The sequence below is a fragment of the Toxorhynchites rutilus genome, chromosome 2 (assembly GCF_029784135.1).
Source record: "Toxorhynchites rutilus septentrionalis strain SRP chromosome 2, ASM2978413v1, whole genome shotgun sequence".
Lineage (NCBI taxonomy): Eukaryota > Metazoa > Arthropoda > Insecta > Diptera > Culicidae > Toxorhynchites > Toxorhynchites rutilus.
Genome location: NC_073745.1, coordinates 333,393,830 through 333,413,803, shown reverse-complemented (window position 1 = coordinate 333,413,803; position 19,974 = coordinate 333,393,830). Strand labels below are relative to the sequence as shown.

The following is a 19,974-nucleotide window of genomic DNA, read 5'->3' as shown; positions in this document are numbered from 1 at the left end:
TAAGAGCGAACAGTCTTCGGTTCCGTTAAAATGTAACATTCAACAATTTAAAAAAAATATATATATTTCTTACTACATTGTTTTCTGAAGGTTTTCATAATTTACTGTATTCTAGAAGTCAAATTATTCCATTTGATACTGAGGATACTGAGGAGATTGGAAAAAAGACATGGTCGACCATTTTGTAGCAGCGGCCAAATTGGATTCATTGGAAAGATCATGTATTATGCAGTCAATCGGTGAACAGGAAGGAGATCAAATTTCTATTAAAGTGGGACAACGCTACACACAAACATGTTACATATATACAAACATACAAACAGGTCAAGCTAAATAGAACCGTTTAATAAAAAAAAATAATAATGGCATATTTCTCTGTTGTCAATCAAGCTCTCTTTATAACGGAATCAAAGATTGTTCGCTTCTAACATTTGCAATTAAACAGCTTCACATTCACTCGCCAGTTTCAACTTTTTTGTTTGTGAGCATATTAACGGTTCCTGGCTCCGGATATTGATCCTAGTAGTTACAAATCAGAATTAGTGAACTTAATCTTCGTCAAAAAAGCCAAGCTATACATACTTCCAAGAATGACACGATCTGCCTGTGAAGAGCACGATTCTCGGCTATCAGTTCCAATGCCAAGATACAATTTTCCAATTCTCGTCGTCTCTGGAAAAACATGTTTCGTCATTTGATTGCATCATAGCCAAACTTATTGCTTACCTTCGCTTGGGATGCGTAGTATAACCAACAGGACGGGACGGTTATGATAAGGATAACACCGAAAACCAGCATCAAACAACCGTATCGGAACTGGGGATCATTCTCGTATAAAGAAAGCACTGTTTTCCACAGTTCCACCGGTGGATTCAATTCTTCGGTTTTGAATGAAGGCAGAAAATTCAGAAACGATGTTAAGTTCCTCATTTTACCGAAAATTATGATTTTTTTTTCACCAGACTGCCTGCTGCGATGTGCGAAAAATTTAACTACCCTGCAAATGTGTTACAAACAAGTGTTTGTCGTTTTTTTTTACTTGCTCTAATATTTGGAGAATTTAAAAATATTTATAACTAGCTGACCCGGCGAACCTCGTCCCGCCTAAAATTTATTTATGGCATAAATTCTATCAGATATTCACGTTTTCTTACTAAGCGGGTGTTTGTGGGCCCAATCGCAGAATTCTCCATTCCGTCCCCATTTAACGAGGATAAGGAATCGAGACGGTCCAAACCGTCAAAATGACGCGATACGAATCTACCGCCGAAGTGGAAGCGTCGGTGTCTCGCACGCAAACCTGTGTTCCACTGATTGTCCGGTTAGTTTGAAACATGGAATACGATCCTTTAGCAAGGTCCGACCAAGCTTTGACTAGTACATCACGTTTCCCCGGTTAATTATAGGTGTTTTGGTTTGGTAATATAGCGCGCAAAATCATAACTCGTATACTAGCGCACTGTATTACAGACCGTCTTATAACCATGATGGTTTCCCGCGCCACACTATTTCTAGTCTACTATACATTTTCTGAGCGGTTTATTCTGTTTCAGTTGTTTTCTGTGGCGTTTTATTCCGGGAACCGTTGAAGTTTCATATTAATGCAACAAGATAAACCGTGAAAAGGTTTTCTTCTTATCCTCTGAATCACTACAATAAATCAAACTAATGGTCGCAGTGGTACAATGCTCCTACAGAAGAAGAAATCCTCTCAATTGTATGATTGTAGGGGAACTGCGTGTAAAATGAACAGGTGGGGTAAAATGAACAGGTAGTCAAATGACCGAAAAAACAGTAGAAATTATTTCCAAATGCTTATCCACCCTGTCCTATAAGTATTTCAAGTCTTTTGGGCCACCCTGTACCGATCAAGAACTGTCAAAAAGTGAAAAAGGTAAACAAAACCAAAATCACCTGCTCAGTACTGGCTGTGATGTAAATTTCTGCTCGTGATTAATAAGCTTTTTTGAGGTGAAAATTGATATCCGTTCAATTGGTTGATCCAGTTTTGTTCACACATCGTATTGTCGTTGATCTATCGAAAGAAGTCGAAGGTACCTAAGTATTTTCATCAAAAACCGATTTAAAAAAGCCCTTGAAAAAATAAATTGCTGCGGGGGCAAAATGAACAGTGAACGATGGGGGTAAAATGAACAGTGTGTCTAATCACAGATTCTTCTCCAGATGACTCGGGTCTACAAACGAAAAACCGAAAGGCAGAGTTGGACAAACACACAAATGGCAGCAGCAAAACATGCTGTTGGATGTGGAATGTCCGTAAATGCAGCATCCATCAAGTACCAGATCCCACGAATAACGCTCGCCAGGTGGATAGTGTCACCACAGAAGAAAAAAGGCCTGGGATCGAAAAAGTCGGTTTTCTCAGCCGAACAAGAGACGGAGCTGGTTCAACACTTGCTGGATTTGGAGGCCCGATTCTATGGGATCACTATGAAGGACGAACAAAAACTGGCGTATGAGTTAGCTGAGAGGAACGGTATTCCCCATCCATTCAACCACAAGCTGAAGATGGCCGGTAGGAACTGGCTTGATGGTTTCCTTCGACACAATCGAACCCGGAAGCCGGAAGCCACATCTGCAGATCGTGCACGGGGCTTTAACAAGGTTTCCGTGGGAGCATTTTTCGACCTTCTTCGGAGCACGCTGGACAGCCATCAGTTTCCGCCGGCGCGTATATTTAACGCTGATGAAACCGGAATAAGCACCGTAAGCTAGACAGCTTTTTTATACCTGCTCATAATTTACTTAACATAAATTTAACAATTACAGGTTCCTCCGAAAAATCTAAAAATTGCTGCTAAAAAGGGAAAGAAGCAAGTAGGTTCCTTAACATCGGCTGAGAGGGGCGTACTGACGACGGTTGTTATGTGTATGTCCGCAACCGGACAGCATGTGCCACCGTACATGATTTTCCCCCGTGTGCGCATGCACGATGCGCTTAAGAGAGGAGCACCGAATGGGACAAAGTTCAATTGTAACCCTTCCGGTTGTATGACCAGTGAAGTCTTCCTCGATTGGTTCGACCATTTCCTGGAGAACGTGAATCCCACCAAGGAAAACCCTGCACTCCTAATCATTGATGGACACAGCTCCCATACGAAAAATCTGGCATTTGCCGAAAGAGCTCGTGCAAATTTTGTCACTGTTCTTGTATTGCCACCACATTGTAGTAACAAAATTCAGCCCTTGGACGTGGCGTTCATGGGGCCTTTCAAAAGTTACTACGCAGCTGCTTCTGAGAATTTCATGCGTCAAAACCCTGCAAGGACTATTGGACTTTACGACGTCTCTGAGCTGATGGGTACCGCGTTTCTCAAAGCAGCTTCTGGTAGTGTGGCAACGAGCGGCTTTCGTAAATGTGGCATTTGGCCATATAACAGACATGTCTTCAGCAACGATGACTTCGCTCCATCTGAAGTAACTGATCAACCAGAAGCCACTGTGATGCCAATTCCAATGGTAGTTGATGACTCCACTGTGCAGCAAGTACCTCTTCAGGTTTCTACCAATGTTTCAGTTACTCACTCAGGAAACCAATATTGTACTGATGAGGTTCAAACGGATGGACCCGATCCTGCTAGCGTTCAAGTTGGCCCAGTTTCTGAAATTTCTCCGAACTCATCGTTCAATATTACACCGTCGGAAATTTTACCTTTGCCGAAGATGTCAGTTCCCAGAGCAACGAAGCGAAAGCGCAAGTCGGAAAAAGCTGTGGAGATTACCGGCGACGTCTACCGTCAAAACCTGGCTTCTGCTGAGGCAACAAAAACTATCAAGTCCATCAAAAAAGGACGAAAGCCGTCAAAGAAGCGAGCCAAGGGTAAAACATCGGATGAACAGTGCGAGGATACTTTGTGTGAGCTGTGTGGAGATTGTTTTTCTGATTCGACCGATGGTTATGGCTGGAGGAAATGCCTATCGTGTCTTAATTGGTTCCATGCTCAATGTAGCAACGATGATGGGTTTCAATGCCGCATATGTAACTGATGTTTAATTGATTGTTTTGAGTTTCTTCGTGGCAATAATTGCCTTGCAAATGATCGTCCTGTTATTTGAATTTGTTTTATGATTTTTGTTGAACGAATAAATGATTTTACCCCTGATCTTATGTTTATTTTCATCACATTTTAGAACACATTTGTCATCTTTATTCAGAACATTTTCCTAACGTCTTAATTATTTCTGAAATTATTTCTAAAATTGCTTAGGATGTTCATTTTTCCCCCAGTTCCCCTACATGGTTTTGTTGAACTTTGCTCACAAATTTTTCGTCGATTTCATCCTTGAAGCTCCTCCTTGAGCAGATACATAGTTGCAAAATAGAGTGTCTAATTGTAGGGGCCAACCGATTTCCGGACTTTGTTTCGCTGATGAATATTATCAAAAAGGGTCTTACAAACGACTCAATTTTTACCCCATAAGATTCGTCTTGAGTAGCCTGAAAATTTTAGGGTTTATCAAGGTCACAGTTTACCTCAATCGACCATCTTTGTGTTGTTACAGAATAACTACGTCCACGCAACAATCATGAGCGCTGGAGATCGATCCACGGTCGAAATAAGATCGATTCATCCATACAATTGCTCTGCTTTGCAAGAAACATCGGGCTGTTGTTCTATCAATAAAGCATCAATGATTATATGAACTGTTTTCGCTGTCCGGTAGTCTAACTGAACAATGGAAGAACAGAAGAAATACTCTCACGCCTGAAATGACTACTGTGTAATGTATGTAATGGTATCGAAGGAATACTCTTACGCTCAAAAAAATTACAACTGTGTAATGTGCTATTCATAGATACGATAAAAACATGTGACATGTACACGATTAAAATCTGGGTCTGTTGCAGCTAAAATGCTAATGAGCCTAAATAAATAAACAAATGGGATAACAAAGGTCGCAGTTTTGATAATCGGATCGCTGAAATAAAAACGCTTTGAAATTTGTTTCACGAGTTCAATATAGAAGTTACAACAAATGGAATTGAAGGTCAGCTTCTTAACTGCATCCAATACTTTTTCAGCTTCTTCTTCTCGATACCAACGTAAACATTCTCAGGCTTCTTCGGAAAGTCTTCAAAACCTTTCACATCAAGGTCAGCATCAGTGAATCGTTGCACGTAGCTCTCAAAATATAAGTTACCTAACATGATCAACAGTAACATACTTTTCTTATTATAAAATTCGCGAAATTGAGAACTTTCTGATAGAAAATTGCAATTGACTTTATTGATTATTGGTAGAACAAAGTTTGATCGTAGGATCGTTTAAATGAATCAATATACAATTGGCGTATTGGTTATGATCGATGAAGTTTAAGCTCTTCAAATCTCTCAAGATTGCGCCTAACAACTGCCTCCCGAAAGCCATCTCGTTGCGTTGCGTTCAACTTTTTTATAAATCAAAGTATCTATGCATGCGCTGTAATAAATTCAATATTTAAAATTGAATTGAAAACAAAAATTTGTATATTCTGTATTTTTGCTGAAAATCTGTAATTCTGTATATACAGATTGTGTATCTGAAATTTGGCGAAAAATCTGTAAAATACAGAATAGTCTGTACATGTGGCAACTAGTGATGTCTAAATTTTTCATTTATTCGATTCACGATTAATCGTTGGGGAATTTTTCAATATTCGATTCATTCGAATAATTGTCTTTCAATATTCGATTAATCGAACGAATATTTATTTCTTGAAATAATCACGTATCACGTTGTCATTCTGGTCGTGTGATCTTTCGGGTTGTCGATGTTAGATGGTTGGATAAAAAAAATATATAGCCTAATTCTTAGCCTAAAAATGCATTGACCTTGAGAAAGATTCCTTCTTTCATTAATCGCGATTACAGTGACAATTATTCGATGTATTCATATTTTGATTTCAAATTATTCGGTACAAAATTAATCGATATTCGATATTTCAGATATTCGATTATTTGAATTAATCGAACGATTAACCGACGTCTCTAGTGGCAACCCTGCTTTGAAGAAAGGAAGGTATTGTATTATAGAGACTTTAAACTTTTGCAGTTCATTCGTCTCTAGCCTTGAGAAAGGCCCTTTGAAAACTCTACTCTACTTTACTCCAGCGCTACCACCTCCGCCCTCTTGCCTTGAGAAAGGCACTCGATCCCTCGCCGTCCAGCCCGTCCAGCAACGATGTTGTCCAGTCGGTGTCCACACAAAGAATGCCTCCTTTGACCCTTTCCAATTTCCTTTTATTTCCTTTCGTCATTATAATTTTACGCTTATTTGCAGACACAATTCTCGTTCACGATTCTTCAATCACTTGCAAATAACATGTTTCTCTGTTGCATGAAATAGATGTGCGATATAAAAAGTATTAGAAAATAAACACGTTTTCCTCAAGTCTCCCGATTTTTCTCTCCGCTATATTGATCTACGGGAAGAGACGACTACAACAAAATAAAGGAGACTAAACTCGGACCATCCCTTCTTCGGGTTTTCCGCTTATGAACAGATTTGGCCCTCCATTTTTATTTATAAATATTAATATTCGTGCTTTCGTGCTTTGATATTTTTTCAATGAAGCTGCTGTGAACAGTGAGTGAAATAGAACAATTGAAAATCCATACGAAGCAAACAACCCGTATAATTGATATAAAAGACAGTGTAATCGTGATATGAAGAAATCAACCGCACAGTGTATTAGATCCGTGTCGAAGCCCATATGGTCTCTACCAGCGAGGTTCTGATGAATTTCCCGGGAAAAGTGTTTCTAAACTCTACAACCATCAAAATGAGTTTGGAGCATTAACAACTTTGCTTATGACAGGCAAAAAGCAAGCTCCATTTCCAACGAAACCTCTCATGAGTGCAAAAGGCATTCGAGCATAGGTTGGTCAGATTGAGAGTGCACGGACAGTAGAAAAAGGTACTAAATACATACTTAGAACAAGAAGACCAAACCAGATCGAAAAACTGCTCAACCTCACTCACTTGTCAGATGTGACAGAGATCGAAATTAGGCTGCACCCTACGTTTAACTCATGCCGCTGTGTTATCGCGCCTTGGGACTTAGTTGACACGAGTTGACCGACCGACGAGCTAAAGAATCAACGAGTAAAAGCAGTGAAACATATAGAAAAATACGCCAGTTTTTATTCTGACCATGAATCAATCAACATATCCTAAGCATGTGACAGTTGGAAAGTTGGAAAGTTGAAAAGCGGACTTATTACCCAGAACCGATGCTCTGTTTCAAATGTTATCAGTATGTTCACACCAAAGCTAGCCCTAGGAGATGTTACAATTACTCCCAAACACATGAAGATGCTAGAGAATCATGCGAAAATAACTCTCACTGCCACACTACACTGCGTTTCACAACTATAGAACCACTTATTTTCTTTCTGAGTTTCCAGAGATATGTAAGGAGTCGGATGAATTGAAGTTTATAGTGTAGGACATAACAACTATCTTCATTTAAAAGACTGGCCATTTGAACTTTATTGTTCACATTCTTTGTGTGGACACCGACTGGACAACATCGTTGCTGGACGGCGAGGGATCGAGTGCCTTTCTCAAGGCAAGAGGGCGGAGGTGGTAGCGCTGGAGTAGAATAGAGTAGAGTTTTCAAAGGGCCTTTCTCAAGGCTAGAGACGAATGAACTGCAAAAGTTTAAAGTCTCTATAATTCAAGACCTTCCTTCCTTCCTTTATTGTTGTGTTCAGGCGCGAAACATACAAAAAAACAAAAATTCCAGTGTTTCATAACTATAGAACCAGATGGAAAAACTCTCACTCCGTTACGAAACTAACGTCAATTTCATATGAATTACAAGAAGTTTCTAATTCGTAGGTCATATTTAGTTCTCAATCAGTTCAAATAACCCATTCGGGGTGGTTTTGACCAAGATGCGCCATGTTGTACTGTGTATTTCGTTCTACACAGAGGATACTGCTCGTTTAAGCTCCTTAAATCACTCATACTGCTTGTAAGCTGCATCTACCATTCGTACGATCACTCCTCATAAGGGTTTTGATCTGGTAAACAAGCTAACCAGTCCAGAATCTGAAGCCCCTATTTAATAAACCATGCCTTGACTTTTCGGATTTTATGGATTGATTACCCAATTATCACGGTGTTTTTGATCCAAAAACATAAATAAACGATTCTGAAGAACTTCATTGCACTTCTGACTGTTCATTCGTGTTGATGGTAAGCTACCTAAACCAGGCCTTTTTGTTGATAATTCTCCCCAAACCATAAAAATCTCATCTCCAAACTAGGATTGAGCGATCTTTATAAAAAGATCGATCTTGTCGAATCGATTTTCCAAACGGCTTAGAGGTCGATCCATCGATTAAATCGGTACCAAAGAATCGATCTTTGCCGAATCGATCTTTGAAAAATTAAAAGCTTTTTTTTTTATTCATCTGCTTATTCCATATGAATGTCGTCTTTTCTTTAAACAGGGGATACAAATTTCATATTTCCATCCAAACATCAAAAGCATTTTGTATTGTCCCCAGTATGAAGGCCACAGCCACAGGTCATTCATCATCTGACTATCTCATTTTAATGAATAAATTTATTGAAAAAGCATTATTAGAAATTCAACAACCATCCAAAACGATACTGCCAAGAAGTCAGCTGACAATCATCCCATAAAAGCGAATTGTCCCATACATCTGTCATTTAGTCGAAGCCATTTCTTGATTTCCCCGCCAGTTCTAAAAATCGCCTGTGATTGATGTCAACATCAGGTTCAGTGGTCCTATGCGCAACTGGTTACAGTACATCCCCTTGGTAGCTGCCGCTAATTTGGCTCTGTCAGCATTTGTACAGAAGTAAATCGTAGAAGAAGCGATGTTGACGTTATGTTTAAAAAAATGTTAGGTGGCCTTTGGTGAGATAAGAAAACGATGTATAAAGAAAAACAAATCTATAATAAGATTTTCTAAGAGCGAAAAGATCGAAAGTAGAAAAATGGATTTTCTCGATTTTCTCGAGTACAAAAGATGGATCCAAAAAATCGGAAATCGAAATGGAAAAGATCGATCTTCTAAGAATCGATCCGAGATCGCCCAATCCTACTCCAAACCTACGGGTCCAAAAACTAATCTCATGGGTTTCACTTTATCAGAGAACTTCTCTAATAAAAATGAATCCAACCTGAATAGAACTTCTTCATACTGGAAGGGCTTACAGAACGTGTCACGTGTCCTCTGCGTAGAACGAAATACACAGTACAACATGGCGCATCTTGGTCAAAACCACCCCGAATGGGTTATTTGAACAGATTGAGAACTATAGATGACCTACGAATTAGAAACTTCTTGTAATCCATATGAAATTGACGTTAATTTTATAACGGAGTGAGAGTGTTTCGATTTGGTTCTATAGTTATGAAACACTGGAATTTTTGTTTTTTTGTATGTTTCGCGCCTGAACACAACAATAAAGTTCAAATAGCCAGTCTTTCAAATGAAGATAGTTGTTATGTCCCACACTATATACAGGGTTTTCCATTTCGGGCTTAAGAAAGTATACAGCCCTGCGCTGACAACCGTTTGACATAGCTGTCAACCAAAGTGTCATATCGTTGGTTGAATGTCTGCCATTTTACAATATGGATCGTTTTAGCATCGCACAACGTGTTAATTTTGTTGAATTATACTATAAAAATGATGAAAAACCGGCAAATGTTTTTCGAGCATTACGGACGGATTTTGGTCGTCATGGATGGCCTACAGCGCACACAATCGCTAATAGAGTGCGTAAATTCGAACAAACTGGATCCGTAGCGGATATTGTGAAACCTGTGCATCATCGTAATGTGCGTTCGACCGAAAATATTGCTGCTGTTGCTGCCAGTGTGGAGGATGACCCGAATGTTTCGATTCCACGGCGTGCTCAGCAATTGGGCTTGTCAAACACATCATTGTGGCGAATTTTCGAGCTCGGTGGCTATGTGAACACCCAAAATTTCCGTATATGGGGCTCAGAAAATCCACACGTGATTGTTGAGAGGCCATTGCATCCGCCAAAAGTCACTGTTTGGTGCGCATTATGGTCTGGTGGAGTCATCGGGCCGTATTTCTTTGAAAATGAGGACGGCGAGACGGTAACTGTGAATGGTGAGCGCTATGGCCGCATGTTAACCGATTTTTTTTGCCACAAATTGAAGATATGGATACGGATGACATGTGGTTTCAGCAGGACGGCGCCACGTGCCACACAACACGACCGAACATGGCCATATTGCGAACGAAATTTGAGGGACGCATAATTTCGCGTTTTGGTGATGCCAATTGGCCGTCCAGATCATGCGATTTGAACCCGCTAGACTTTTTTTTGTGGGGTTATGCGAAAGACCGTGTCTATGTCAACTCTCCGCAAACTCTTGAACATTCGTGAAGTTATGACCGAGATACCACCCCATATGTGCCGAAAAGTCATCGAAAATTACCTGTTCCGGATCAAGGTGTGCGAGGAAGCCCTAGGTGGACATTTGAATGATGTTGTATTTCACACATAATGGCATAAACCAAACTTTAATTTGAAATAAAAGTTTCACCGAAATTCGAATTCTAAGTGTGTTTTATTTCAATTTACTTTCGGAATTTAAAGTTGGAAAAGCCTGTACTTCAATTCATCCGATTTCTTACATATCTCTGGAAACTCAGAAAAAATAAGTGGTTCTATAGTTGTGAAACGCAGTGTATAGCGAGAATCACAGACCGTCCAGTCGTAAATGTATAAAGTACAAAGAAGAAAAAGCATGTCATCCAAACAAAAATCGATCACAACCTCTTTTAAAACCTCTTAAAGCCAAAAAGTAGAGGAAGAAGAAGATCACAACCTCTCCTTCAATGAAGCTAGAAAACGTGTAGCAACTGAACACACTACCTATTCTCAAGTGGCCGCTCAACCTCGTCTTGATCGGACTAGACTGGATGCACTACAGGAAGAAAACGAGAAACAAGATGAACTGATTGCACTCCTAACCGAAAAAGTAAAGCCAAGTGAAGCATTGAAACAGAAAATGGATGCAATCCTCAAAGTACAAGCAGGACAGAACTACGAATTTGACAACCTGCTTAAAACCATCCAGGATTATGAACAAGCAAACAAACAGCTTGAAAAATAAAACTTTGCTATGAAACACTAAATTTAGAAACTTCAGGACAAAATCCAATATGAGACGCGTAGTACCGTAGTTTCGAAAAACTGTACAACGCGATATATGTTACTCAAAACTTCAGTTACTCAAGAACCATTTGCTTTCTCCAACGACGATGACGAGGTGTTGATTGATGTTTGGGGAACTTCTCGGTTTCGGTTCGGGAGTAAATGAACGCGTGTATACTGTCCGATGGTCTATTGTACACTACATTATAAAATTATATTTACAGTTTATGTGGTTCACAATTATGTGGAGATCTGAGTGTCTATTGTTTATTCCATTGAAGGGTCAGTGTATGTGTGGACAGTGGTTTATCTGATTCGTGATAATTATCGGGTGACCAGAGTGTTTCGCCACAGTATTCCCCCCTTAGGTTTATCAATACCTATGGGGAATCATCAATTTAATCAATTTATCAATCAATCAATATCAATCAATTTTATTGATATTTTCAATTTATTGATATATTCAATTTATCAATAATATGGGGAATAATCACGCGGCGGCCAGATCGGGTTCGGTATGTCGGTGGTTCGGTGTTATTCGGTATCTTCAGTTGCTTCGATGGCTGTTCGTCGGCTTCGATGAAGGCTGCTTTCAGTCGATCTATGGAGATTGGTGATTTCTTTCCATTAATGTCCACGATAAATACTTTCTTCTTTCGACGAAGCACTCGGAACGGTCCGTTGTATCGTGACACCAGAGGAGGTTTAACGGCGCCAATCTTCACAAAAACGTGGCTGCAGGTGCTCAGTTCTTTTTACAGGAATAGAGATGCATTTGAATGGTTGCTTGTTGGAGTTGGGCGAAGTTTCGCCATCTGCTTTTTTAATTCGATGACGTAATCTGGTGTGGTGCTTTTGTTGGATGTTTCAGAGAAGAATTTACCGGGTAAACGTAAGGTTTGTCCGTATGTTGTTTCTGCTACTGATGCTTGCAGGTCTTCCTTGATGGCGGTTCTCATTCCGAGGAGTACAATAGGCAACGATTCAGTCCACTTTGGATTATTGTGACACATGATCGCGGCCTTAAGTTGTCGGTGACACCGTTCAATTTGCCCGTTGACTTGGGGATGATACGGTGTTGTCTTCAGGTGGGTGATACCCAGGTTTCTGACTAGCTCATGGAACAACTCAGACTCGAATTATCTTCCAAGGTCAGTGGCGACGTTCGTCGGAACTCCAAACCGCGCGATCCATCCGTTGATAAAAGCTCGCGTTACGGTAACTGGTGTCATATTTGAAATCGGAATCACTTCAGGCCAACGCGTGAACTTGTCGATCATTGTCAGACAATACGCGTGTCCGTCGGATCGTGCTAATGGTCCGATCAGATCAATATGGATATGCGAAAACCTTTCATCTGGTGTTGCGATTTGGACGATAGGCGTTTTATTGTGCCGATGAATTTTCGATTTTTGGCAAGCGACGCAGTGGGTAACGAAATTTTTGCAATCGCGCCGCACTGAGGGCCAGACGTAACGATCCGTCACGAGACGAGTGGTCGCACGAACACCAGGATGAGCTTCTGGACAATTTGCTTCCGAAAATTCTTAGGTACGAACGGTCGAATAGCAGAAGTAGAAATGTCACAATACATCGGGATTTTTGATAAGGGAGATTGAAGTGCTTTCAGTATCAGCTTAGTATTCGGGGGTGGATTGGTGAGGTGTGCGTTGAATTCGGGATCGTCTCTCTGCTGCTTTGCCATCAGTTCGAAGTCGATAGGTTCGTCAATGTTAGTGATGGTTTCGATACGACTCAGCTTGTCAGCGACTTTGTTTGCTTCACCGGGTATATGCCGTATGTCAGTGGTGTACTCACTGATAAAGCTGAGATACCGCTGTTGTAAAGGACTGGCTCGTTCGGGGCGCTGATGGAAAGCTGTGACAAGAGGCTTGTGATCCGTGAAGATGCAGAAATCACGAGCGGTAAGAGTGTCTTTGAAATACTTCACCGCTTCGTACATCGCATACAGCTCTTGATCGTAGGTACTGAACTTTTGTTTGCTGTTGATCAGCTTTCGAGGGAAGTATGCCAGTGGTTGATTACCTTTCTCGGTGATTTGGTGTAAGACTGCTCCAATTGCGGTGCCCGATGCGTCCACTTCTAGTGCCAAATTGGCATCAGCACACTGATGAGCAAGAAGAGCCACGTTCGCTAGATCCTGCTTACACTGCTCGAAGGCGACGATCGCTGTTTCGTCCCACTTCAACGGAGTTTGATCATTTCGGACGTTGCTTTTCATCATTGCATGGACAATTTGCTGGTTTGTAGCTGCATGCGGAATGGACCGACGGTAAAAATTAATGGTACCTAGAAATCGTTTCAGCTGATTCGCAACTGCTGGTCGCGGGAACTGCAAAATAGCCTCCACTTTGCTCGGTGTGGGTTTAATACCATTTTGGGTAATGAGGTGGCCAAGGAATACAACCTCAGGCTGGCCGATTTGGCATTTGCTGGGATTGATGGTGAGTCCATTTTCTCTCAGCCGCTCAAAGACCAGACGCTTTTTGTGTTGTTCGATGTCGTCGGATGCGATGCAAAGATCATCGACATAGGGGAAAACAAAATCAAAGTCTCCTAAAATATCGTGAAGAAGTCTTTGCAACGTTTGCCCTGCGTTTCGGAGTCCGAATGTCATGAATTTGAACTCGAACAGTCCAAATGGAGTAGTAATAGCGGTTTTAGCGATGTCTTCCTGTGAAACGGGAATTTCGTTGTAAGCTCGTTGCAAATCGATGCAAGAAAAAACCTTCTTGTTGTAGAGGATATTGGGAAAATCCTGGATGTGCGGTATAGGGTACCGATCAGGAATAATAATCGCGTTTTGGTTCCTATAATCGCCGCAAGGACGCCATTTCCCATTAGTCTTCTTGACCATATGGCGTAGGCTAGTCCAAGCGCTGTTGGATGGCTGACAAATACCCTGTTCCATCAAAAATCTGAACTCCGCTTTTGCTTCGTTCATATTATCGATTGGCAAACGACGTGGTCGGGAAAAAACAGGTTGACCTGTCATAATTATTTGATGAACGGTTTTCGCTTTCGTAGGTCGGTGATTCATATTCAAAATGGTAATGTATTGATATTCCCTGAGAATGTCGGCAAAAGGTGAGTTCACGTCGAAGGTGGTGATTGTGGGTTCGGTTACGGCAGTGATGTCATTCATTTCCAGTCGAGTCTGATTGTCAATAAGTTTATTTCGTTTGAGATCCACCAGCAGATCGTAATGTTTTAAAAAATCTGCCCCGATGATCGGCGATTTAACATCAGCGATGGTGAATACCCAAACCAAAGAACGTCGAAGTCCAATGTCGATAGTGAGACGTTTGGTACCGTAGGTCTGAATTACACTCCCATTGGCAGCGAAGAGTTGATGAAATTTCACAGGGTGGAGAAGTCCGTAGGGTGCACCCGTGGCCGAGTGGTTAGCGTCTCACATTATCATGCCGGATGTTCGGGTTCGATTCCCGTTCTGGCCGGAGGATTCTTCGTCAAAGAAATTGCCTCCGACTTGCACTGTGGTCACGCGTATTCTAGAGCTTGCCCCTCGGAATACATTCAAGGCGTGTTATTTGGCTTAAGAAATCTCAACTAAGTATTAATGAATGACGCTAGTTAATGCATATGTTGAGACGGCAAAAGTTCCACAGGGAACGTTAACGCCATTCAAGAAGAAGAAGACGTCCGTACGGAGACGGGGGAACAACAGAGATATCGGCACCAGTATCGATGAGGAATTTTTGCATTTTTGCTGATCATGGACGTGGATTCTTCGGATTTCGATGGCCTGGTTCGTGTTGGCGTATGTTTTATCAGGTCGATTTATTTCAGGTTCGAATATGAGCTCGGACATTAGTTTTTTTCAGAACGTACATACACGGGCATTTTTCCGTCGTAAAAAATACAAATAACATTTGCGTTACCTCCTTTTTGTTTCTCACACTTCCGAGCCTGTACTCCGTGGCGATAGTGGAACCAGCATATCCAACGGCGAGCTGCTTTCGGTCGTGATGGCGTTCGATCGCGTTGTCCAGGCGAACGGGATTGATGGCGGCTTGTAAGAACGCCCTCGTCGTCGGGAATCCCTCGCGAAAACTTCATCGAAGCGGCGAGTTAGCACTTCGATTCGGTGCTCCAAACTGGAAATCGTCGTACGTTCAGGAGACTGGATTGTCGAAACTTCGTTGCGGGGCGCTTCCATGTTTTTATCAGCGACCTTCGCTTGCTCATCAAGTGTGGCGGTTGACATTGAAGCGATACCACAAATTCGTGAGCACTGTGTCCGTACAACCTTCACCACCTAAACGTCTCATTTCGGACAACAGGACACTCGGTTTTTGGTCACCAAGCGTCATTCCCGAGAGTAAGCTGGTCAGACGCTGAGTCTCCGATGGCCGAAAATGTGCAATGCCTGCCGCTTTAATTGTATCGTAGCGGTCATTGTTCACGGACATATTGCACTGAGCGATGGCGGAGTGAAAAAATTTAGCACGCGGTCCAAGCGCCATTATCACTGCATAGAACTTTTGTTTGTCATGTTTGACCTGGTTGACACTAAACGCGGTTTCCAGGCAAATGAACCACGTATCGACATCGTCCGGGTTGGAATCTGGATAGCTAATCTTAGCGATTACCGCGGGTTCACTATTTTCAGCCTTCACGGTCCTGTTCGAGTTGTTGGCTTCACCGTCAGTCATTGTGACTGTTTCTGTTTCGGATGTGGAACTATTGTTGCGTCGGGGTCACCAATTTTTGGGGAACTTCTCGGTTTCGGTTCGGGAGTAAATGAACGCGTGTATACTGTCCGATGGTCTATTGTACACTACATTATAAAATTATATTTACAGTTTATGTGGTTCACAATTGTGTGGAGATCTGAGTGTCTATTGTTTATTCCATTGAAGGGTGTGTGTATGTGTGGACAGTGGTTTATCTGATTCGTGATAATGATCGGGTGACCAGAGTGTTTCGCCACAGAGGTATCGTCATCGAACCAACAATGTTCGATTGTGTCCACGCGAGTGGTAGGTACTGTCGACACCCATTCTGGCTCTTTCTCGTTTGCTGTATCTTGGTGTCGTTGTTCTTCTGCACTTCTATCGTTTTTCACAATAACATGCTGGTTCCGGTTGCTAAACTCGTAATTGCGAAGGGATATTGGAGCGACGAAATTATTCTCTCGAATAAAATCGTTCTTGGGTCCGATATCTGTTCACATAATTTGTCATACCTTCACTTCTATCAAATCGATCGTCTTTCCGGTTGATGTTGAAAACGTTTGGATTGCAGCTTTTTCTCAATTTATAAGGCCTCTTCCGAATGGTAAAATTTGATGCAATAGGGTCATCTGCTGCTACCGGGTGGCGGTTGCAGAGCAGGGTTTTTCTCAATACCAACAGCTGACTAGTCGTATAGCGGATAGTGCGGGTACACACGGGTTGCATGTCCGATAGTATGATAGCCGGCAGTCCACAATTGAGAATAGCCGGAAAATTATCTGCGTTCAACAATTTCAAACAATCAATTTATAAATTCAACACGATCGATACGTGAAGCATCTCCTAACTGTCAATGATGTCGATGATGTAGTGTACCAGTAACTTGATCTTGTACGACTGTAAATTGAAAATACGACGAATGGCTCGTACGAAAACAATGATGGGATTTGCGTACCTTTCTTATTCGTTCGAAACCAAGAATAAGGGTGAGATAATCTAGGCGAGAACGAGTTGTCTTAACCAGATTGCGTCTGGGACATACTTGGTTTAACAAAAAGTACCTGTTCAAGATGAAATCTCCCACGATGTGTGACATCTGTAGCAAACCAAACGCTGTGAACCATATACTACTCGATTGCTGTAAATACGCTATTGAAAGAAGAAAGAAACGAATTACCTAACAATATTAGGGATATCTTGAGTAACAACAACAAAATAACAGAAACGGTTCTCGGGAATACAGTAGTCGGTGGCTAGCTTCGTGACTTTCAAACACCCGTACCTGTTGCTGATCACGGACTCTAAGATGCCTAGTGAACTTTTTATTTTACTTACCTTGTCTTCGAACACCTTGCTTGGTAGGCTCTTCGGTAGGATGTAACCTCGTGTTCTGGCGGAACTAATTTTCTCATCTTGGCTTCACCGCCGAGTCGAACGGCCTTCGAGATATAAAGTTTAATGCTAGTAATGAATGGCATTGGGATATGTTTTATGTATGAACAGGAACGCGCCACCGGATTCGATTATTCCACATGCATTTTCTTGTAATTTACTTATGCTATCTTCTTCACAATGACTTCTTCTTTTACATTGTTTTGCGGTTATATGGTTACAAAATATATATAATAAATATAGTTGTATGTTTTTGCTTCCCAATCGTGCCATGCACATGACGCAAGCAATGACCAAATCAAACGGCACCGAAAACAATCAATCACCGAATTGTGCCCGCAATCGTTGTCTCTTGAAACAATAATTCACAGAATATAAAACTAAGACCGAGGACGAAAGCAAACAAATCTCAACGAATTTCATATAACCAACTTACACCCATTCCAATACAATCCAATTGCTGTTGTTGCTTCAAATATTTCCGAAAAACGAATAGCCTGCCTTCCGACAACATTCGAGCCAATCACACAAAAACCGAAATAATGTACCGAAAATAAACGCTCTAAGTTTTTTTTCCTCCAGAAAATTTACACAGTTAGTTCTGTTCCACTAAAATGATATGCAAAGTATACTCTCTGGTACGAATACAGTTCATAGTTACTTCGAGAATATTATTACAATATTACTTTTCTGTTATAAAAATGGCTGCGAATAGTTTGCTTCATCGAAAAAAGTTGTTACAAATATAAGGATATTTTTTCACATTGTTTTCATGTGTATAAATATATATAGGTATTGTATATATACTTTGACCTTTTCTGTGTTCTTTTTTTTCTCACGAGGGATATCGACGTCTTCTTCAACCAGCTACATATCTATAGTCGTGTAAAACTAATACAAAAACTGTAATATTTATATACTCTGTCTGCAATTCTCTCTGTTACCGTAATATATTATATAAAATACATCAGAAGGTGGTTGCAATTGTTCCATCATTTTGTTTTACATCGTTTCTAGGATCAACATTTCAGTTTGATTTGATTCGTACAAGTTTGCAATCGATCGCCGGAAACGCCGGATCTCAACGAAACACTCACCGTGAAATAAAATAATTGCTCTGTTCCCCGCAGCAGACGACGAATCGCATGGCTCGATGCGTGAATTATATTCATCTCATCATCGCTTCGCCCCCCCATCATTTGCTGTATTAACACATTAAGAACCGGAAAGAAAGACATACGCCTGGGACCGCACGTTTCGACATGTGTGAAGATAACGGATGAAAGTTCAGCGGATAAAAGTTTTTGTTGCGTGTAAATTTCTGTTCCAAGTCTTGCTGGATTTAATAAATAATGAATTATTTCAGTTGAAATAAGTTGATTGTTTATCAAGTAACAACCTTCAAAATCATGCTCATTGGATAGAGAATTGAATCGTTCATTTTTCCACATAATTCTTTTTTTTCTTGAATTATGGAAAATAACGGAAAAGGGTCTGAAAAAAGTTATAGGCTAAGTTGTATGGGAGAAATTAATTATTTTGAAAAAAAAATTAAAAAAAGTTATTTGAAAGGACCCGAAACACATTTTAATACTCATTCGATAGAGAATATTTTCATCTATCTTTAGCCAAATTTTCATTAGTCGAAAAAGAGTCTAAGAAAATTTATTGGTCAAAGCGTTCACGAGTTGTACGGGGGAAAGAGTCTGGCTGGGTAAGGAAGTAAAAAATGCCACCAAACCAAATCACCAGCTCTGTGGAAAATATTGTATAAAATTTTTGACTATTTTTCGAATCCCTATGTAATTCACCATGGGATCTATGGTGAAAAACGTATCCTTCAATTTTTAGCACGCCATTCTCAATAGCTTCGAGATAAAAATTTGAAAAAATAATGAAAGTGCATCTTACTATAAATATCGAGAAATATAATCAAAAAATAAATTCCTAATTGAAGTATTAAAAAAAAATCTTGAAATGTATTTAAATGTATTCCTACGTCTTCTATAGATATATGTGATTTTTTCCAGAATTTTAGCAATTTGGCGCGGTACAACAATATCTATTCCCAAATTTAAACTTTTTTTTAGAATTTTGAAACTCAGTAATGTTTTTATTTATATTTAAAAATGTTCGTATGTGACCAATTTCAAGAGGTTATGCACCAATGATCTAAATTTCAAATTTAGTTTAAGGAAAATATTGAAAACATAATTTGAATAAGCAGTAGTTATAACATAAATTCCTTGAAACGAATTTGATTTTTATGCGCCAACCTTTGAAAGAGACGAGTTTAAAAAACTACATAATTATATTTAAAATATATTAAGTTTTAAGTATTTTTATGTTTCTTGAGATATCTCTGCACTTGCTTAACCAAAGTTCAATGTCTATATACCATTGAATGGATCATTAAATACTTGTTTGAAGAGCCGTGGGTAGATCTAGATTTCATTTTGTAATTTATGAGAAACAAGCATTTGAAAAACAGGTATTTTGAAGCGATGTCACGTCACAAAAATAGAGTATTTTTTTTAATTTATCAGCTGAACCTAAGTTCAAACCTCTTTATACTTGGGTTTCTCTGAGCAAACAATGAGAGTCAACAACCCACAAAATTTGGTTAAGATCGATCCCCAAATAAAGGAGTACCAACTGTCATTTCGAAATCGTTGTCACGTCAC

General features: G+C 40.3%; 2 protein-coding genes across 2 annotated transcripts; one reads left to right on the top strand and one right to left on the bottom strand.

Annotated features, from left to right (window-relative positions):
• Window positions 1–379: 379 nt before the first annotated feature.
• On the bottom strand, window positions 380–963 carry LOC129764839 (uncharacterized). The gene is made up of 3 exons (XM_055764361.1): window positions 727–963; window positions 583–672; window positions 380–519 (listed from the first exon to the last, which is right to left on the bottom strand). Exons 1-3 carry the CDS (start codon window positions 928–930, stop codon window positions 454–456), a joined length of 360 nt encoding a protein of 119 aa, XP_055620336.1. The 5' UTR covers window positions 931–963; the 3' UTR covers window positions 380–453.
• A 1,275-nt stretch (window positions 964–2,238) lies between these two features.
• On the top strand, window positions 2,239–4,008 carry LOC129767116 (uncharacterized). Its single transcript, XM_055767737.1, has 2 exons — window positions 2,239–2,727; window positions 2,791–4,008. Exons 1-2 carry the CDS (start codon window positions 2,239–2,241, stop codon window positions 4,006–4,008), a joined length of 1,707 nt encoding a protein of 568 aa, XP_055623712.1.
• The last annotated feature ends 15,966 nt before the right edge of the window (window positions 4,009–19,974 follow it).